This window comes from Rhincodon typus, chromosome 6 (assembly GCF_021869965.1).
Source record: "Rhincodon typus isolate 14 chromosome 6, sRhiTyp1.1, whole genome shotgun sequence".
Taxonomy (NCBI): domain Eukaryota; kingdom Metazoa; phylum Chordata; class Chondrichthyes; order Orectolobiformes; family Rhincodontidae; genus Rhincodon; species Rhincodon typus.
In genome coordinates, this window is record NC_063337.1 from 74,962,685 (window position 1) to 74,985,807 (window position 23,123).

Genomic DNA, 23,123 nt, shown 5'->3' on the forward strand with positions numbered 1-23,123 from the left:
ATTTTATGTAATGTTACACCGACTGTTAACGGATGTGTGTAATACTCTTCCATTCTTTATCGGTGTAAAAGCCACTGTACAACAAACAATAGACTATGCTGATAGGATTAAACATGTAGCCACGTCATAGAAATTCAAGAGAAGTTTGATTGGAATTATTGAGATCTTTTATACAGTTGTGCAGTTTAATTACAGTATTGTCAATAAAAGGGTAGAAATTCAAGTATTTAACATACTGCTGACAATATCCAATAAGAACTATTTGAAATAATTCAAATTTATCTTATCAACCCATAACAAAAGGATATTTGATATGCAGTAATCAACATTATGTACACCAGTAACAATAAGTGGCAAATCCAAGTGCAAAGTCAATGATCAAATATAAAAAATTTTGCAACAGATAAACATTTTATTCCAATCAGAGTATTTCTTAAAAAGTGAAGCTTTTTAGTAGTAGATGATAGAAGGTCTCAGGAAGGGCTGAACAGGTTTGTACATGAAATGAACAGAGTTTAAAATTCCGAAAATGCAAAGGATTGAGTATCATTCACCTGAATTGAGAAGATAAAAAAATTAAAATTTTATAAGCAAGTTATTTATAGCTTATGGGGGTTGAGTACCATGACATTCTTGTGTCCACAGACAATCTGCAATGATCCCACCCAAATCCAGCCCTACGGTGACAGTTATCATGGATATCAGTAACAAGGCATTAGTGATGTCAAATAATCAGACCAAGACGACGCAGTGAGCAAAAACCAAAGTGCGCAGTAGGGCAGTAGAGTAGAGGTCTTCATATTTAATTTGCTTATCCAAATAACTTAGCCAGTAGAGTATACAATAGAAATTAAAGAGCCTGCAACAGTGGACCTGGGATCATGCCAACCAGGCAAAGCAGATGCTGGCTGTTCGTCACCCTGACTACTACCACAGAACTGGCATCAGGCCACTAACAGTGTTCATGCTAATTTGTAGATGTGCAGTAACAATCACCCTACTTGACATGAGGGAATTCATTTCAACATTGCATGATTCCATGTGTTGTAATATCCCTGTTCTTACTGGGTGTCAGAGACGGTGTTCAAGTTAGGACTTGCAGGAACCTCAGAAGTTCCGTGAATGTCCGTAGTTTCGTCAAGTGTAGCTTCTCTCAGCAAAAACGTTCCCATTTTGGACTCTGTAATTCCTAAGAAAATCCTATTCCTGTTGAGATCATACTTCAGTTGCCAAAAATCTTAAGATTTAGCTAGATGTCACAGTGCAGCCATTGATCAAAATTCTCAGAGATAGTAGGAACTGCAGATGCTGGAGAATCCGAGACAACAAGGTGCAGGGCTGGATGAACACAGCAGGCCAAGCAGCATCATAGGAGCAGAGAGGCTGACGTTTCGGGCCTAGACCCTTCATCAGAAAATCAAAATTCTCCTTCTCCTTGTGCTCTGGTTTTAAAAATGTATCATTCATAAATAACATTAGTAGAAGGCTCAAAGTGGATCTTCACACACTTCAAATTTTATCCAGTGTGGCTTTTCTGCACCTCTGTGAGATCTCAGTTGTAATTGAGCTTGTAATAATGGTTTCCCAGCCCTGATAGCAGGGTTGCAACTCTTAGGTGTTTACATTTTCTGTTTAGGTCTGTGGCTCTTTTATAATTTAGCTATTAAAAATGGAAAAAAACCCAACTCTGTCTCAAATCATGTTTCATCTTCATAGGAGCAGAGATTGAAAAGTTCACAGCGATGCAGAATCACCCAGTAATATCAAGTTGGTGATAAGAGTTCTAGCTATTACTTTCTTCTACTTACAGTAGTTGGTTTTCTTATAGCTATCAAAATTTACAACATTTCAGTGACACACTTCTGACACCATGCTCCATGCTTTAGTGGCATGTGCCTCATATTTTGATGCAGGTAATAACTACATCAAAGATCACTTAAAGATTATCATTGAACAGAGGAATTTAAACTGAGCCTAAAATAACAGAACACAACTTAAGTGGTTAACAAAAATAATTTATTATATAAAATTATGTCATAGGTTTTTCTCCAATCTGCTTTTTCTTACTCTTCGTGAATGTGCTTGTATCTATGTATATTTTAATTATTCAAAGTATGATATACTATTGATTGACTGGAGAAGGTATGCTACACTGCTGAATGATAAGGGTATTATCACATCGTTGATGTAAGGGTTACACTATTTTGACAAGTAGCAGTAGAATTACTACTGAGGAATATATCATCCCACATGATTGAGTGGCAAATTTATATTTCTTAAGTGAATAAACAAAATAATAAATGTTTGTACCCTCCGAAAGATATTGCTTCCTTTTGAAACTGAGGGTTTTTTTGTTCCCTTCAGTTTTCTTTTCTAAATAAAGTTATTTGTTTTATAAATCTGACAAATATTCTTGTACTTGCCACAAAATTCAGTTAGCAGCCTTTATATGTACAAATTAAGTTGTCCAAAAATATCACCTTTCTTTGTTAGTGCTGTTTGTGTCATCTAATACGCTACAGAGCAGGTATATTACATATTAGTTTAAATTTCTTTGGTCTTTGATGGATGAGAAAAGCATAAATCTGGAATGATGTAAGTTACCATCTGTATTTTACATATCATTGAAAGAATGTCTGGGATTCCTGTGATGTGAATGATACAACTGAATGTAACAAGTTATGAGGTGTGTACAAATGAATTTCTTCAAACAGGTTAAGGACCTTATGTGGCCATCCACTTAGGGTCCTTGATCGGCTGAACAGTGACGGGCTATTCAACAACTCCCCCAGCTGCACCTTTGTTAAAATTTCAGACAGGTCAGGAGCGGGCAGGTTCTGACAGGAGAACCGTCATTGGATTTTATGTGCCTCCCTTACCTTTAAAGCCACTGGCAAGGGAGTGAAAAATTCAGCCCAAGATTTTTATCAGACACACAAAAAAAAATCCAACAAGTCCAAGCTGCTTCTTTAAAGAACAACCTGATCACCTTTCCACAAAGATGCTCAACCTTTTCTACCGTAAAAGTCCTGTGCATTTCAAGGGTCCTCTCTGTTACTTTGACTAAGGTCAGTTAAATCTTTGAACTTGAGGAAAACCATGATTCTTTATTTATCTTTTCCACATATTTGTTCAAAAGCTACTTGGGCATAATTGTAAAAACATTTGCTTTCAAAACTAAAAAGAAAAATGACATTTCTTTCTGTCATTTTAAAAATACTTTTATGGATATTAACCAGCTAAATATGGGGAGGCGATGGCTTAGTGGCATTATCGATGAACTGTTAATCCAGAGACCCAGATACATTCTGGGGACCTGGGTTCAAATCCCACCACAGCAAATGGTGGAATTTGAATTCAATAAATTTCTGGAATTAAAAATCTAATGATGACCATGAATTGATTGTTGGGATTCACTCATATCCTTTAGGGAAGGAAACTGCCATCCTTACCTGGTCTGGCTTACATGATACTCCAGACCCACAGCAATGTGGTTGACTCTTAACTGCCCTCTGGGGCAGTAAATGCCCTTATCCTGTGAATGAATAAAGGAAAAAAAAATGAAAAGGAGATATTGCTGTGACAGGTTATCAGATAGCATTTTCCAGATTCTGTTAAAAGATGCCCGTATCACAGTACTGTTCCATATTACAACAACACATCTCCTCTGATTTATATTCAATTAAAGCAGACACATTGTGGAAACAATGCAAGGAGGAATAAAATCTTGCTGAACAATACCTACGAGGGATCATAGCTATGGGGTGGATCTTCAAATCTTCTAATTTGGTCATTCACGATTTAACTTCTGGTGCAATGTAAAAGTAAAATATAAAGTCACCGTAGTCCTATCAGACTGAGGGCTACTCTTTTATTCGAGAGAGAGATGACTGGATTAACCAAAGGGTCAATTGTCAATTATATAAATGACTTAGATGTGAATATAAGATGTGTGGTTAGTAAGTTTACAGATGACACTAAAATTGGTGGTGCAGTAGACAGCTAAGAAAGTCACGTCAGACTACAACAGGACTTTTATCAGATGGGCCGATGGGCCAAGGAGTGGCAGATGGAGTTTAATCTAGATAAATGTGAGGTGCTACATTTTGGTAGATCAGATCAGGGCAGGACTTATACACTTAATGGTAAAGTCCTGAGAATGTTGCCAAACAAAGAGAACTTGGAGTGCAGGTTCATAGTTCCGTGAAAGTGCAGTCACAGGTAGACAGGGTAGTGAAGAAGGTGTTTGGTGCACTCACCTTCTTGGTCAGTGCATCGAGTATAGGAGTTGGGACGTCATCTTGCGGCTGTAGAGGGCATTGGTTAGGACACTTTTAGAATACTGTGTTCAATTCCAGTCTCCTTGCTTGAAACTTGAAAGGGTTCAGAAAAGATTTACAAGGATGTTGCCAAGATTGGAGAGTTTCAGCTATAAGGAGAGGCTGAATGGACTGGGACTATTTTCCCTGGAGAGTTGGAGGTTATAGGGCGACATTATAGAAGTTTATAAAATCATGAGGGGCAAGGATATGGTGAATATTCAAGGTCTTTTCCCCAGGTTAGGGGAGTCCAAAACTTGAAGGCACAGGTTTAAGGTGAGAGGGGAAAGATTTAAAAAGGACCTAAGGGACAACTTTTTCACGCAGAGGGTGGTGCATGTATGGAATTAATTGCCAGAGGAAGTGATGGAGGTTGATACAATTACAACATTCAAAAGGCATCTTGATGGGTATATGAATAGAAAGGGTTTAGAGGGGTATGGGCTAAATACTTTGCTTTTATGTTAACCTCACTAAAGGATCTGCTTAACCTTTAAGTGGTACACTGTACAATAGCCTGTTAAAAAAAAGAGGATCTCTTGTACCGTTGCTTCAGATATTTTCATCTAACAACAGCAATGCAGTGAGGGTGACAAGGAAAAAGAGCTGTGATCAATTGCTTTCCTCACATATGTCTGCATAATGATGATGTGTAACACCCTAGAGAGCAACCAATACAGTGTATCCTGTATATCATTACTACTGCATAGGACATCTGTTCATATTTTTATCCTATTAAAGCTGACAAACACCTGAAACAGTGCAGGAAAAATAAAAAAGCTGCTGAAGTAGCATCTGTTACAGATCATAAGTATGTGATAAAACTTTGTAGCTTCCAATATGGAATAAAGTAATCATTCATAAATCAAATGTTTAGTTGTGGAACAAAATAACTTCACATTTCTCTTGTGCTCCACACTTATCTCATAACTTTTTCAATGAAGTAACAGAGAAGACTAATGAAGGGAATGCACTGGATATTTTCTCTATGGTCTTTCAGAAAGTGTATGGCAAAGTCAATAAAAGATTTGTTCACAAATTGAAGCCCATGCAACAAGAAGTTCAGTGTCAGTTTGGATAAAGTATTGGTTTAAAAGGAGATAACAGTGAATTGTGGTTGTTGTGCACATCTGTGCTAACTCATGCAGAGGACTGGTGACTCAAACAATGTGCATCCATTTATTTGAAGAAACAAAGATATAGCAAAAAATCTAAGAGTTCACACATTTGATTTCAGCTGGCATCATCTATCATTTACATGAGTATATCCATCTCATCCTGTTAAATCCTAACAGCGGATCCTTTTGATCAGGGATTAGACAGGAATTTATACACCCTGACTCCAGGACAATACATTACCTCCTTGGTGCTTGGGTCAAGGATGTCAAAGAGCAGCTGTAGGACATTCTTTTGGGGGAGGCTCCATGTTGGTACCAATGATCTAGGTAGAAATGAGGATGACGTCCTGAAAGCAGATTTTATGAAGCTCGGAACAAGATTGAAAAGCAAAACATCCAAAGTAGTAATCCCATGTTCCACATGCTAGTGAGAATACGGAAAGGAGAACTGAGCAATTGAACAAATGGCTGGAAACCAATGTGATAAGGCATCAGAGTACTGGGCAAAGGGACCAGTTTTGGGCAGATGGGACCTACTCAAGAAGGATAATTTGCAATTTAGTAAGATCAGAACAAACATTCTCATATGTAGGTTTGCTGTTGCTGTTTCTGTTGGCCAGGGATTAAACTAGACTGTCAGGGAGTGAAATCTAAGCTGCTATTCAATGGAAGTAAAGGGAATAATAGAGTAGTGAGCCAAAGTGGAAGTGAGGCAAAACAATGGCAAACATCAGTGATTATTTGAATGCACAAATTGATATAAATTCATGTTTTAATTAGCATTAAAGAAATGTAGCTAAGGACAATCAAATTTGAGAAATGAATGTCCAGTGATGTTCTATATTTTAGGGGAGGTAGGAATCAAGGATAAAGATGTGGGATAGCACACCTAGTAAGAGATGAGATCAGAACATTTGTAAAATAATATCTTAGATTGAAGGATCAAGATGTAGAATCAGTTTGGGTAGAGCTGAGAAACAGCAAAGTGGAGGAAATATTGGCGGGAGTTGTTTCCAAGCCACAGACAGTAGAGCTAATTTTGGGTTTGGCATAAATCAGTCACATGAGTAATACAATTATAAAGGATGACTTCAATTCACATATAGTCTAGATTAACAAAGTCAGTACTAATGCTGTAGAGGATGAATTCCTCCATTTTGAATAACATGGTTTTTGAAATGATATGTTAAGAAGCCAAGTAGCGATTGGGCTATTTTGGATTGGATGTTGTGTAATGAGGAGGTGATTAAAACACCACTACCATGGAGATTTTGGAAATAGAAGACATAATATGATTGAATTTTGCATGAAGTTTGAATGTAAGATCATAAGATGTTGGAGAAAAGCAGGCCATTCAGCCTACCAAGACTGCTCTGCCATTCAGTTAGACTATGGTTGATCTTATGAGTCTCTTCTTCCACTTTCCTGCCTTAACCCTGTAATCCTTGATTTGTTCACTGATTAAAAATGTGTCTGCCTTAGCCTTAAATGTACTTAATGACCCAACTTCTACAGCCCTCTGTGATAAAGAGTTCCATAGATTCACTACCATCAGAGAGAAGAATGTGACATTCATTCTGAAACTAGGGGGTCCTAAATCTACATAAAGGAAACTGAGGGCATGGGGTAATTTGTTTGGGGTGGATTAGGAAATGCAGTTAAAGATTTGACATTAAATAGGCAGCCACTACTAATTAAGAAAATGCTACCAGGTCAACAACTGATATAAATTCTGATAAGGCACAAACTTCCAAAGGGAAAGGCGAGTCAACTGAGGTTAATGAAAGAAGTTAAAGACTTCAGTAGATCAGAGGAAGTGGTTTAAAAGAAAGCCAGAAGTAGGGTTAAACCTGGGAATTAGTAGAAATTTAGAATCAGCAAAGAATCAAGAAACCGATAAGAAAGGGGAATAGGAATACAAGGTAGTAAGGAATGTAAAGGCAGCCTGCAAGAGTTTCTATTAATGTGCAAAAGGAAAAAGGTTATAAAGATTGCAGGGAGGGACAGGAGAATTTATAATAGAAAACAGGAAAATGACAAGGAAATCAAACGGTTATTTTGCGTGTATATTCACGGTAGAAAATACAAAAGAAAATTCAAATACTAAACAACCAAGGGACTTGTGTAGCTGAAAAACTAAATGAAGTTAGTGTTTGTAAAGAGATAATACATGATAAGTTAACAGTATTGAGGGTTGAGAAATCTTCTGGTCCAGATGGGTTTCATCTCAAAGCGTTTGAAAAAGGTAGCTATAGAAGTAGTGAATACTTTACTAGTAGTCTTTTGTACTTCTTTTGATTATGGAAAGGTTCCTGCTGCCTGGATGGTAGGAAATGGAATGCCACCACTTTAGAAGGGAGGAAGAGAGAGAATGGAGAACTATGGACCCCTGAGCTTCATGTCCATGATAAGGAAAATGTTAGGATCTATACTAAAGGCTCTGAAAACTGAATATTTAGAAACTAATCGTAAAATTGGCCAGTGTCAGCATGGATGTATGAAAGGAAAATCATGTTTAACAAAGTTGTTTAAGATTTTGGAAGATATTACTTGTAACATTAACGCCACCATAGTGGGATGGATATCCAACAACCACAAGTCAAAATACAGAAGGGAGATAGAGGGGTTGATAAAGTGGTGCAATGAAAACAACCTCTCCCTCAACATCGGCAAACTAAAGAACCGATCATTGACTTCAGAAAGAAAGGATAAGAACACGCCCCCATCTACAATCAATGGAACCTGAGGTTGAGAGGGTGGAGAGCATCACGTTCCTCAGAGTGACGATAACCGACAACCTGTCCTGGACATCGAACGTAAATACGACAATCAAGAAGGCACAACAATGCCGCTTCTTCCTCAGGCTGTTCAGGAAATTTGGCATCGCATAAGATCTCTCACCAACTTTTACAGGTGCACCATTGAAAGCATACTGTCTGGGTGCATACCGGCCTGGTATGGCAACTGCTCTGCCCAGGACTGTAAGAAACTACAGAAGTTGGTCTGCACAGCTCAGACCATCACAGAAGCCAACCTTCCATCCATGGACTCCATTTACATGGCACGATGCTGTGGAAAGGCAGCCAAAATCATCAAAGATCCATTGCACCTTGGTAATGATCTCTGACAACCTCTTCCATCAGGCAGAAGTTACAGAAGCCTGAACACATGCACGAGCAGGTTCAGGAACAGCTTCTTCCTGCACATTATCATACTGATGAATGGATTTTCTAGCCTCAAATAATGCTGATCTTGCTAATTTAGATCTCGCCTAGAGCGTGCCCTGTGCATTGTAACCTGTATGCCTCTGTCTAAGTCTTTTTTATTTGCACGTCCTTTCTCACTATGAATCAGCCTGTACTGCTCGTCAACAAAACTTTTCACTGTACTCCGGTACACATGACAATAAAACAATCAATCAATCAACAAAAAGGAAAGTCAGTGGATATAGTATATTTGGATTTTAAGAAAGAGGCTTTTGACAAGGTCCTCCACAAGAGAAAAGTTAGAGCACATGGTATTAAGGGGAATATACTACTGTGAATTGAGAATTTGTTAATAGAAAGACGTGTTTATGATCAAATGGATTATTTTCAGCTTGGAAAGCTATAATTAGTGGAGTACTACAGATGGAATTTAACATAAATAAGTGTGAAGTTTTCTCATTAGGACGAATAAAACAGAAAGACTTAATATTTTTTAAATGTTGAGAGGTTGGGAAGAGCATGTGATGAAAAGGATCTGGATGTTCTTGTCCATGAGTCACTAAAAGCTAGTATGTAGGTGCAAGAAGTAATTAGAAAGGCAAATTTTATGTTGGCATTTGCTTGAAAGGGATTTTATGCAAAAGTTAAGATGTCTTGCTGTATTTATATAGAGCCTTGGTGAAACTGCACCTGGAATATTGTGTATAGTTTTGGTCTCCTTATCTAAAGAAGGATGTACTTGTGATAAGGTAAATGCAATGTCTGTATTCTCTAGAGTTTTATAGAATGATCTCATTTGAACTTGTAAAATTCTTATAGGCCATGACAAGCTGGATGTAGATAGTTTGTTTACCCTGGCTTATGTCTCTATAACCAGGAGATGTAATCTCAGTATAAGGGGTCTGTTATTTAAGATGGAAGTGAGGAATTTCTTCTTTTAGAGAGTGGGGAATCCTTGGAGTTTTTTATCCTGCAGAACTGTGGAACTCCAATCATTGAGTATGTTCAAGACAGAAATCAACAAGTTTCTTGAGACCAGTAGCTTTCAGGAATATGATGATAGGAATTTGGGTTGATATAGAAAACCAAACATCTCACTGAATGTTGGGCTGAACAGTTGACTTCTGTTCCTTATAGTCCTTTGCTCGTAGATATAAATTGTGGCAGCCAGTAAGGATGATATTGATCAACTGCAACAGAGCATAGAAAGGCTGGCAGAATGAATAGACAAAAGACAGATGAAATTTATATCGAGAAGAGTGAGATGATTTTGGCAGAAAGGATAAGGAAGCAATGGTAAAATTCAGCATGTTCAGGAAGAGAGGGACCGTGGGGGTTTATGTGCATTGATTTTTGAAGGTGACAGCACATGCCAAAAGAGTAGTTAGCAAAGCAGATGGGACCCTAGAATTCCTAAGTAAAGATATTGAGCACAAAAATCGTGAACATATGCTGAGCATTTATAAACCTCCAGTTTGTCCCCAGTAAGAGTGTTGCAACCAGTTCTGGAATAATGTGAATAAGCTTGACAGGGTGTGGAGGAGATTTACCAGAGATGAGGGACTCTGGTGACGTTGTTAGGTTGGAGAAGCTGGGTTGTTCTTCTCAAAGCAAAGTTATGGGGAGATTTGATTGAGATGTACAAGATTAGCAGAGTTTTGCAGAAGTTACTCGAGAAAAGTTGATCCCATTAATTATATAAGGAGTAGGGGACAAAAGTTTATGGTTTTGAGAAAACAATATAGGGTCATGTGAGGAAATTATTTTGCACAAAACATGGTGATGACCTGCTACCTGCTGCCTATGAGGCTGGTCGAAGTCGAGATGATTAATAATTCAAAAGGAAATAGGATAGGCCTGGAACAAAATCATCTTCCAGCTCTCTGGGGGAATAGAGTGGATGATTGGAATATTAATATTCTCGACACAAATAATCTGAGCATATGAATTAGAAGCAAGGAGAGGGCACTAAGCCCATTGAGTCTTCGCCACCATACAAGAAGATCATAGTTTACTTGATTACATTTCCACCTAACTTTGATAATCTTTCATCGCTTTTCTTATCAAGAATCTATTTACATCTGTCTTAAAAGTATTTAAAGACTCTATTTCCACTGCATTTTGAGGAACAGAGCTCCAAAGATTCACAAACCTCAGTGAGAACAAATCTCCTCAACTCTGTCTTCAATGGGCCACACTTTTTTTAAACAGCAACTTCTCATTTCTAGATTATTCCTTGAGAGGAAAATTTCATTCTACATCCGTCCTATCAAGACACCTCAGGAGCTTAAATGCTTCAATCAAACCACCTCTTCATGTTCCAAGTTCAAGTGGGTACAAGCTTAGCTTGTCCAGCCATTCTGCTTAAGACAACCTGCACATTTCAGGTATTAGTCTGGTAAACCTTCTTTGAACTGCTACCAACACATTTATATTCTTCTTCAAGTAATGAGACTAATACAGTGCCCAGCACTCCAAATGTGGCCTCATAAATGTCCTATCTAACTGAAGCATACTCTCCCCACTTTTATATTCAGTTGTCCTCACAGTGAACAGTGACATTCTGTTACTAAGATTTTTTCTAAACATTTTCTGTACATCATACTAATCTTTTATGATTCACGCACAAGGACACATCTCTGCATCTCGGAACTTTGCAGTCCTCCAACATTTAGGTAAGATGCTCCTTTTATTTTATTGCTTCCAATATGGATAAATTCACATTTTCACAAAACATACTGTATTTGCTTGATCTTTGTCCAGCCACATTATAGCCTCCTTACATCTTCTTTACAATTTACTTTTCTAACGACTATTGTGTCATCAGAGACTTTGGCAGCAACAAATTCAGTGCCTTCCTCCAAGTCATTTTATAAACTGCACGAAGTTGTTTCTCAGCATTGACCCCTGTGACATTACCACTCATTACATTTTACAAACTTGAAAAATATCTATTTAATGCCGAATCTTTGTTTCCTATGAGCTAGCAAACATCTAGCCATGCCAGTATTATACCATTCAAATGATGAGCTTTTACTTTTCACAGTAATATTTGTTGTGGCATCATATTAAATACCTTCTGGAACTGTAAAAACAATATTTCCTGATTTTAATATAACATGATTTTACTTTGACAAAGCTATGTTGATTTTGCCCAAGTATGAGCATCTATAAGAGTCCTGCTATAGTATTTGTAATAATAGTTTTGAACATCTTCCCTGTGACAGAAATTAAGCTAACCAGTTTAGAGATTCCTGATTTTCTCTCATTGCCTTTTTGCATAAGGTGTAATGTTCACTATTTTCTAATCTAATGTTAGTATCCCAGTAGATAATGTTGGAAAAATAAACCTGACACAACAACCATCTCACTTCTTTTAAGGCCCTAGAATGAAGGAACTTGTCAGCCTGCAATTTCCACGATTTACTCCGTACTATTTTGTGGTGATTGTAGTTGTATTGAAATGTTCTCTCCGCTACATTTCCTGATTTACAGCTATCTCTGCAATGTTACGACTGTCTTCTACTGTGAAAACTGAAACAAAATTCCCCATGTCCTTAATCCAAGCAGAACTTGCCGTGACAACCCAGTCATGTTTTTATGAGAATTAACTTTAAAAAACCTGGAACTGACATGCTCATAAACTATGTCAATTATCAATGCTACCCATGATCATTTTGTCAAAAAATATAATGAGTCTCTCCTCACAACCACTCCCCAGCGCACATAGACGAATACAAATGGTTTACAAATATCACACACACACACACACACACCAATCAAAAACAGATGAATGTTTGACATTTTCTTTTTGCAACTTACTTTTTGAATCAAATTGTGTATAACATTGGAATATAAATGTAAGTTATTTGTGCTCAACAAGTGAGGTGTAAATTTCACATAGAGCATGGTGACCTCATTCTCCCCTCCCCCAATTAAAGCGCTCATTGATGCATTCCAGCATTGCTGCTAAGACTTTCTGGCAATGCAAAACCTGGCATAAACACAAACTGGACTTGAAAAGGCATTGAGAAATCACAGTGTTCAAAAAGAAAAGCTCTGTTGCCAAAGATAAAATCTACCATTCTTCATTTCTTTCATTAAGTAAAATCTCTTTATTTTATTTTTATTTTCAACTTGCATAGAGAATGTTGAAAAGACTCCTATTACTACATCTCCACAGAAAATTTGGAACTCAGGATCACAATTCAGATTTTATAAGCCAAATATTAATATGAAGCCAGAGAGAGTGAGGACGAAAGAGATCGACAAATCTGAGATGATTGAGGCTGTACCAATCTGAAGAGCACAGCCTCATTAAGCTCTTGTTGAGCTGCCTCCCAACAGGCAGCTGGCCAAAACAGCAGCCCAATCAGAGATGTGGAGGAAACATCAGTCACAGGAGGTTATAGACAGCATCCTTGGGGATGGTTCCAAGTCAGCATTTGTCCTAAGCTGTGTTGAGGAAGCTGAGGAAACAGCAGTGATCAGCATGGCTGCTGAGAGGTTTGAGGTTGGTAGGACTGAAAGAGTGAGGAAGCTAAAGATTGAGAGCTGTGGAAACCAAAGACTTCCTTGATGGGGTTGTGATGAGCTCGAACACCATTCGTGGCCTTCAAGGAGCACTTAAAAGAAATGTTTTCTTGGGAAGCGTGCAATTCCTATCTTAAAGCAGTTGCCAAGGATCTCAGAAATCAGGTTGTTTCCTAAATTGGTTAATCTTAGTCATGTAACAAAAAAAAACAAACAGTCCAATGAATTAACATCCAGTCAGTCCACTCTCAAACAGTGGCAGTTTTGGAAGGTGCCACCAACAGTGCTTTAAAGCAGCTCTTGCTCAGTTGAGTTTTGCAAGGGCCAGTAACCTCCTAATCTTATGATTGCCCTTGACGTCAAGGTAACATTTGACTGAGTACAGCATTAATCAGCCTGAGTAAAATTGGAGTCAGTGGGGATTTGGGGAAAACACCTTGCTTTTAGGAGTAATACCTACCACACAGAATTATATATTGGCTTTTGGAGGTTACTCATCTCATTCTCAGAATGCGACAACATGAGTTCCTCAGGTAATGTCCAAGGCTCAACCGCCTTCAGCTACTTGTTTAAAGACCTTCTTTTCAACATGAGATCAGAAGTGGGGAAGTTCATTGATGATTGCATAATGTTTAGCATTATACATAATGCCTTAGATACTGAAGCAATCCATGTCCATATGCAGCAAGACCTGATATTCTTCAGAATATCCATACTTGGACCAATAAAGTGGAAAGTAGCATTTGTGTCACGCAAGTGCCAGACACCGACTATTCTCGAGAAGAGGAAATCTCACCATCTTCCTTTCTAATTCAGTGATATTACCTTCATTAATACCCCACTATCAACATCCTGGGGGTTGTTATTGACTAGAAACTGAACTAGCTCAGCTATATAAATGCTACAGCTACGAGAGCAGGTCAGAGGCTGGGAATTCTGCAGTCAGTAACTTACCCCGGCACTCTAAGCCAGGAGTATGATGCAATATTCTCCACTTACAGCTCCAACAACACTCAAGAAGTTCAACACCAACCAGAGCAAAGTAGCCCGCTTAATTAGGATCTACCACCTTCAATATTGACTCCTTTCACCACTGATGTATAATGGGAGCAGTGTACCATGTACAAAATGTACTTTACCATCTTACCAAGGGTACTTCAATATCAACTTCTAAAGCTACAACTCCTACCGCCCGTAAGGACGAGGACAGCAGGTGCTTGGGAATGCAACCACATAGAAGCACTTCTTGAAATGATGTACTCTCCTGATTTGGAGATATATCAACATTCGTTTATTGTCACTGGGTCAAAATCCTGGAATTTACTTCCTCACAGCTCTACAAACTGCAGTGTTTCAAGCAGGGAGCTCATTGTTGCTTCCTCAAGGCCATTTAGTGTCGAGCAATAAATGTTGGTCTAGCCAGTAATGGCCAAATCCTTTGAATGAATTGTTATAATCTAGTAGACCCAGTTGTCATCACAGTTGATGTTCACACCAGACTAGTCAGTTCCCTGACAGGAACCTGACTGGATAGATCATAAATTTTCTGTTTATTCTTTTCTCACTGAAGAGATCTTTTACTAAAACATACGAGCACAATGTCTTTGTTTTAAGAGTGAAATAAAAAAGAAAGTTTGACAACTAAAATAAGGACAGACAAGAAAAAAGAACCCTTATTGCCTTATAACTCAAGATTCAAGGAATTTTAAACACACAGTGGAAATCACCCAAGCACTGTTTGTAGATTGAACAGAAACAACAGCTCTGTATCTGAATCAATACACCATGGTACGGTTCACAAACATTATTAGAATGCTAATAACATCTAGTGATATATTTCTAGCAAGACATAGTTCTGCTCATTTCCAAGATTCTTCTCTCTTTGTTTTAATACTTTGATGGGCTTAAAGTAATTAAGATTTCAACTCATCTGCTCAAACTGTAGATAACTCATAATAAGTATTCTTTTTCTTATTGTATTAATTGGTTCGCTTCCTTCCAGTGTTTTCTTCTAACAAAAAAAATTCAGAAAAACTTATCTTCACTCCTTTTAGACTGACTGTCTCCTAATCCTGCAGTCTGGGGTTCATAATGATTTATTAATCTAAAATTGTTTCATTGCTTTACATTTTTTCTTAGGAGTGCTGCTTGGCACATGTTACTCCATCAAAAGATTTCTCAGTACTTTGGAGGTCGATATTTGCTTCTCTCTCAAATGATTTCCCAACACAGACTAAAAAATAAAATTCAAAATCTGGAACAGAATTCACCAGAGAAACTCAGCAGGTCCTGCAGCATCTGTAAAGAGAAAGAACAGTTAACGTTTCGGGTCCGGTCACCCTTATTCAGAACTGATTGTACCAAAAAAAAACAGTTGGTATATATGCTGAAGGCAAGGATGGGGGTGAGGGGTGTTGGGGGGAGTTGAGGGAGGAACAAATGATAGGTAGGGATGGAGCTCAGAGAGAAAACAGCAGTTGGCTATTACCCATTCCTTTGTCTGCTCAACCGTTGTTCTGTCTGTGGGCTCCATCTCCACCTAGTTTTATTCTCTCCCACACCATCTTCAGCGTATAAACCAATCTGTTCGTCGTTACAATCAGTTCTGAAGAAGGGTCACTGGACTCAGAAAGTTGACTCTGCTTTCTCTCCATAGCTGCTGCTGGTATGTTGAGTTTTTACAGCAATTTTTGTTTTTGTTTTTGATTTCCAACATCCACAGTTCTTTGGGGTTTGTTTTGTTCAGAATCTGAAATGTTCTCCCACTAAGCCTTCTGGAAGCTTCCCAAGGAACTCTAGGTAAATTCCTCTAACTTGGAGTTATGGGTATTATAGGTTTTTAAAGCTAATTGTTAACTGCAAACATACCCTTATGTTTAAGTTAGAACTCCAAGAACCCAAACCTATAATAAATACTATTAAAATGCCCCACCCACACCTGCAAACTGAGACTTTGTGTGAAATTATTTCTTACCTTTACCCTGGCTCTAGTTGTTAGGTTATGGCCCTCGTCTTAGAGTTCGGTTGGTAAAATAACTTTTTCTCTGTATACCCTAACAGTACCCCGTTATAATATGAAAGCTTTGCTCAAATGATCTCATAATGTTTTAAAATCCAAATGATACGCATCTTAATCTCTGCTTTAGAGTACAAATACCACCCTGTTGCTAAGTACATGTTGCACTCCATCTAAGGTGAGTGGTACCTAGGACTGAAAATAATGTCCCAGTTGTGATCTATAGTTTCATAGAACTATATAACTTTGCATTACAACTCTCCAGATATAAAACTCAGTATTCCATTAGCTCATTTGATTAATTATGGCCAATGACAATTTAACGATTACATGGACCCTGAAATATTTTTAGAAGATCACTACTTCTAGCTTTTCTGTTTTTAGGAAGACAAAACAATGTGTAGTGATGGCATGACTAGACTAGTAATCTAGAGACTCAGACTAATAATCTAAGGATGTGAGTTCAAATCCTGCTATGATAGAGGGTGGAATTTGAATTAAATTAATAAACCTTGAATTGAAAATGTGTCTCAGTAATGCTGTCCATGAAAGTAGCATTGATTGTGATAAAAGTCCATTTGGTTCATTAATGTTCTTTTAAGGAAGGAAATCTACTGTCTATATGTGACTTGAGACTCATGGTAATGTGGTTGACTCTTATCTGAACTGCTGTCTGAAGTGGCCAAGCAAGTCACTCAGTTCAAGGGCAATTAGGGATGGGTAACAAATGCTAATCTTCCCAGTGACATTCATACCAAGTGAAAGAAAGCACTTGTCTTTTTCTATTCTTGAGGACCTATACCGCATACTTTTAAGAAGTCCACATAGGTAGCAATGATTTACAGTTACTCTCCATATGGTAACTTGTACAAGACAGCATTGCTTGTTGAGTCAAGTGACTGGTAACTCCCAGATTGCATTTCATGTGACCATCTACGTGGAGCAGAAACTGCTTAATAAAAACAGTACATTTGCAATACAAATATGCCTGAAAACATGATCCTGTTCATTGTAATTTAACTTCCCGTTAAAGATTTTATGATTACATTAAATCAAAAGACATTTTATACTTTAAACACTGTAAATTTAAGTGAATTTAAAAATTGTTTTTTTTTCCTCTCTCTTACAGATACTGCTACTGTGAAATGTTGATGAACTTCAATTCCACAAAAATGTTGACCTGGATTCTTGTTCTAAGTGCAGTTTTAGTTTCAATCGATTCCCAGAAGGCAGATCCTTCTGATAAAGAAGTGTGTGAGAATCTTTGCTCCTGTGAAGAGAGAGATGGTTTGCTGCACATAAACTGTCAAAACAGAGACATTACTGAAATATCCCAAATAAAGCCACCCCAGACATGTACCTATAATCTTAACCTACAGGAAAACTTTGTGACCACATTATATCGTGATGGCTTTCTCAACTTTAAGAATGCTTTGTCATTACATCTGGGCAAAAATAATTTGCAAGACCTGGAAGCTGGGATTTTCACTGGCCTTAGTTCTTTGAAACGCTTACATATAAATGGCAATTACTTGGAAGTGCTACGAGAGGGCACATTTCGAGGATTGGAATATTTGGAATTCCTTCAGGCAGACAATAATTTAATCCACATTATTGAGCCTGGCGCATTCAGCAAACTGCACCGGTTAAAAGTGCTAATCCTGAACGACAATGCAATCTCTTTTCTGCCCACCAACATCTTCCGCTTTGTGCCTTTGACCCATCTGGACCTTCGTGGAAATCAGTTAGATTCACTTCCTTATGTTGGTCTGCTGGAGCACATTGGCAGAATAATGGAACTTCAGCTGGAAGATAATCCATGGAAATGCGACTGTGATTTATTGCCACTCAGATCGTGGCTGGAAAACATGCCTCCTCAATCTAATATTGGCAATGTTGTTTGTATGCACCCATTTCGACTGAAAGGCAAGGTTTTAACTAAAACATCCATCATTGAGATTTGCCCAATGGGGTCTGGTACTGACTTTGAAGAGCCCATAAATTCAATCCATTTGGTGGTAACTCCAGCTGCTGATAACACTCACATCAATATTCACAATGCAAATAAGTCAGTTATTAAAGAACCTAAAAAGGATCCATTTATTCCACTGCCTGATGGACAGGATGATGGTAAAATTCTTATATCAGAGCCTGGATCACATCCAAAATCACCCTGCACAACAACTTGTCATTGCAGCACACAACCAAATGTTGGACAGATAATGAAATGTCAAGGAAGAAACATTAAGAGTTTAACGGACCTTGTGCCTAGTCCCCCAAATCCAGTAAAGCTTTATCTGACTGATAACATCATCCAGTCTGTGGCAAAGTATGATCTTCTAGAATATGGCAGCTTGGATTTACTACATTTAGGCAACAACCGAATAACACTAATCGAGGATGGTGCTTTTGCCAACCTCACCAATCTCCACAAGATATATTTGAATGGGAATGGTATTGTAAGATTAACAAAAGAAATGTTCATTGGGCTCCAGTGCCTCCAGTACTTGTATCTGGAACACAATACAATTAAAGAGATATTACCAGGGACATTCAGTGTCCTACCACAGCTCAAGGTCTTATATTTGAATAATAACCTCCTTCATAGCTTTCCTCCACATATATTTTCTGGCGTTCCACTTTTACGGCTAAATCTTAAACATAACCATTTTATGCATCTTCCTGTGAGCAATGTGATTGATCAACTCGAGTTTCTAGTTCAAATTGATCTAGAAGATAATCCATGGGATTGTACTTGTGACTTGGTAAGCTTGAAGCAATGGATGGAAAAACTTAGTAAAAATGTAACTGTGAGTGAGATCATGTGTGAATCTCCTGAGAAGTTCGCCAAGAAAGATTTGAAAATGTTAAATAATGAATTGATATGTCCTGGATTAATAAATGTCCTGGTTGCGCCAACACAGTCAAATGATATCAACCTAGTCACAGTAGCCACAAGTACAGCCTCCAGCCTTTTGAATTCTATCATGGACACAGTGCCACTTTCTGTTTTGATCCTTAGCATGTTGGCGGTATTCATTTTGATTGTATTTAGTGCAGCCGGAATAGTGGTCCTTGTGCTCCATCGTCGGAGGAGATCAAAAAAGAAACAAAAAACTACTCCAGTGCAGGACTGCAGTCCATTGCATGTTCAGTACAGTGTATATGGACACAAGAGGACCCACCATACAGAAGAAAGACCAGATGGAAATGTATACGAGCAGCATACAATTAATGCAATTGGTCCAGTGTGCAGAAGCCGTCCTTACAACATTAGAGATATAGAGCTAGAAAATGAAAACAAAGATGGAATTGAACCGAAAATGATATACAGGAGTCACATGATGAGAGAAAATAATTCTATGCTCACAGGTTCCAAATTCAGTGTAATGGAGCAGACCCCAGAGTTTATACCCCTCTGTGATCCTGGTTCAATGTATAGAAATATGCTTGAGAAAGAAAGGGAGCTTCAACAAATTGGAATCACTGAATATTTGAAGAAAAATATCCCACCTCTACAATCAGAACTCGATGTTCGTTATCCATCAAGACATGAAGAGCTGAAACTGATGGAAGCGATCATGTATTCGAGACCTAAAAAGGTTGTGGTGGAAGAGACAAAAAATGAGTATTTTGAGCTGAAAGCAAAACTACAGGCTGAGCCTGACTACCTAGAGGTACTGGAACAACAGACTGCATTAAACCAACCATGACTTCTGGAAGGACATTAACATTTTTATCATGGTTATTACATTGTGATAAATGAGCTCATTTGCTATTCCAAGACATTAGTGCCTTTACAGATGGTTCTCTTTTTTTCTACACAAAATACAGCAGTAATCCTTATTAATCTCAGGGATCGATAGACAAACCATTGGGAACAGCCATTGAGAATGCAGATACCTGTGCAGTAACTGTCAGCAGTGTTTGTTTCACAGTATGCAGAGACTGTGTGCAGTAGTCAAGCACAAAGCTTTATAAAGCGACAGGACGATCATTTTGTAGTTGTAAAGACAATCCTATTAATATAGACTAAAAATGTTATGATGTGAGCCAATGGTGGTTAAAAGAGGTAACCTGAAGGTGTGATTACTGCTTGTATGCACATTTAATGGGAGCCTTATTTTCAAGGCTACTGATTTGCAGTTTTCGTGAAAAAAGTGGACATGAAATCATGGAACTGGATCCCCAAAACAACAGTAATAATTGCATGTAACAAAACAAAATTTGACTTATTCAGTCAATGTAAACAAGCAACTTTGCTTAATTTCGTTTTAGTTAATGTATATTCTGACAGTCTTCTGTTACAATTTCATTGTCTGATATTGGGGTGTGTTACATGAGTTCTGACAATCCAATCTTCTGATGCTGCTGGACTTTAATTTACATTCTAGAGAATAGTTTGTACTTGAAAATCTGCAAGTCTGTAATATCTACTGTATGAAGCAGACACAGAGCTGGCTGCACACTGTATTTAGACTGTATCATGTTCCTCTTTGTGAAGTTTCTCTTCCATCATTTATATCATTGGGCATTCACAGGTCCTCCAAGCCTGGGACTCCATTCACTGCTTTTTATTTTGAGAGAAATTTAAAGAAAATAAGTTGTTCTTTTCATTTGCAAATCTTCAAACCACTCAAAGGTTAAAAGCTGATACATGTAGGGTAAAAACAAGAAGCACACAAAGACCAAAATGCTGAAGGATGCAATTTGTTTCATATACTATATTGAACTCTGCAAGATATTTTTTAAGTTACAAAAATGTAAGATTCTGTAAGCTATTTATTCTGTACAGTTTTGCAAATAAATCAGGGGTGCCTTTCTTGTAAATAAAAATGCGCACTGAACTTCTAGTTGAAATAAAGTCAGGATGAAATAAGCCGTTCCTTTATCATGTCTTTCCATTCTGCCTCACTGCTGCAATGAAGCTAACTTATTCCTGCTCTCCATGTCAGCTTGGTCTATACTAGGAATTCCCCCAGCACTGCAACTGCTCACATCTCACCAACCATCTTTACTAGTTCCAGTAGTGTTTCCAGTGCAATTCTGGTACAGTTACAATGACTGTAATGGGAGGAGCTCAATGGTAACATTCAACGTTTTTATCCTATAGTCCCGACCATTTTCACCGTCCACAGTTTATCGTAGTGGGCAGCCCACATCAAGCCTTTAACTTTGCGCACATCATTACTTGTTTGGCTTACTTAAGTCATTCACGCAGCTTTAATCGGCTGTTTGCATTGTAATTAATTGTGGGAAGGTGTGGAATTGTTGTAGATGCACCATAGAAAGCATCCTATCTGGATGCTTCACAGCTTGGTGTGGTAACTGTTCTGCCCAAGACTGCAAGAATTACAGGGAATTGTGAATGCAGCAATGTCCATCACAAAAACCAGCCTTCCTTCCATTGACTCCGTTGACGCCTCCTGCTACCTCAGGAAAGCAGCCAACATAATCAAAGATCCCTCCCACTCTGGTTATATGCTCTTACACTCTCTTCCATGAGATATAAAAGTTTGAAAACATGTATCAACAGTTTCGAGAAGAGCTTCTTCCCCTCTGTTATCAGACTTATAAATGGACCTCTCATATATTAAATTTGATCTTTTTCTGCACCTTCTCTGTAGCTGTAGCACTATATTCTTTATTCTATTCAATTACCCTGATGAACATCTCCAAGAAGCTCTCCATGCCCTGACCATCCTAATGTGTATATCAATTCCTTCATTGCTGGAGGTCAAAATCCTGAATTTCCTTCCTAATTTATTATGATAGTACCTTCACCACGTGAGCTACTGTGCTTCAAGAAGAATTTAGTCACCAATTTCTTTAGGAGCAATAAGAATCAATTAATGTTACCTTGTCAACACCGTCCATATGTGGAAAATGAAAACATTGAATGTACATATTGAAAATAAATATAGAATAAATACAGAGAATGCAAATATAGCTTAACAAACAAAATTTAACTTAGGGGCGGCATGGTGGCTCAGTGGCTCAGTGGTTAGCACTGCAGCCTCATAGCACCAGGGACCTGGGTTCAATTCCACCCTTGGGTGACTGTGTGGAGTTTATACATTCTCCCTGTGCCTGTGTGAGTTTCCTCTGGGTGCTCCAGTTTCCTCCCACAGTCCAAAGATGTGCAGGTGGATTGGCCATGCTAAATTGCCCATAGTGTTCAGGGATGTGTAGATTAGGTGGGTTATAGAGGATGGGTCTGGGGGGGATGCTATGAGGGTCAGTGTGGACTTGTTGGGCCAAAGGGCCTGTTTCCACACTGTAGGGATTCTGTGATTTGCGATTAACAATCGAGAGGGAGGAAAATGGGATCAAGAATTATGGGATCTTACAGTTCAGGTTAGGGGAGGCAATGGTATTATTGATGGGCTTTTAACCCAGAGACTCAGATAATGTTCTGGGGACCTGAGCTCAAATCCTGCCACAGCAGATCTTTGAATTCAAGAAATATCAGGAATTAAAGAGTCTAATAATGACTATGAATCCACTGTTGATTATTGGGAAAAACCCATCTGGCTCACTAACGTCCTTTAGGGAAGGAAACTGCCATCCTTACTCAGTCTGGCCTACATGTGAGTCCAAACCCATAGCAATGTGGTTGACTCTTAACTGCCCTCTGAGCAATTAGGGATGGGCAATTAATGCTGCTCTCATCCTGTGAAGGAGTTTTTACAAAATCTGGCATAAAAAAAAACATGAAGTTGTCACATTATCATAAATTTTAAGAAATCCTTCAGGTTCAGGCATGTCCTTTAGGGAAGGATCCTTTTTTATTCTGGCCTGTATTCTGGTACCAAACCGAAGTGATTGATTTTTTGACTGCTCTCTGAAATGGTCTAGCAATGCACTCAATGAAATCAAAGAACACAAAACCCACCAACACATTAACAGAAGAGTTTGGAATGGGTAATAA

At 38.2% G+C, this 23,123-nt stretch overlaps 1 protein-coding gene across 1 annotated transcript in view; it reads left to right on the plus strand.

The window, feature by feature from the left end:
* slitrk6 (SLIT and NTRK-like family, member 6) overlaps window positions 1-21,071 on the plus strand; it is a 31,108-nt gene extending 10,037 nt beyond the window's left edge. Inside the window, exon 2 of the mRNA XM_020519061.2 lies at window positions 17,322-21,071. Coding sequence (XP_020374650.2) covers window positions 17,338-19,905 — 2,568 coding nt within the window. The 5' untranslated portion in view covers window positions 17,322-17,337 and the 3' untranslated portion in view covers window positions 19,906-21,071. The remainder of the gene's footprint in view (window positions 1-17,321) is intronic.
* Window positions 21,072-23,123: the final 2,052 nt, after the last annotated feature.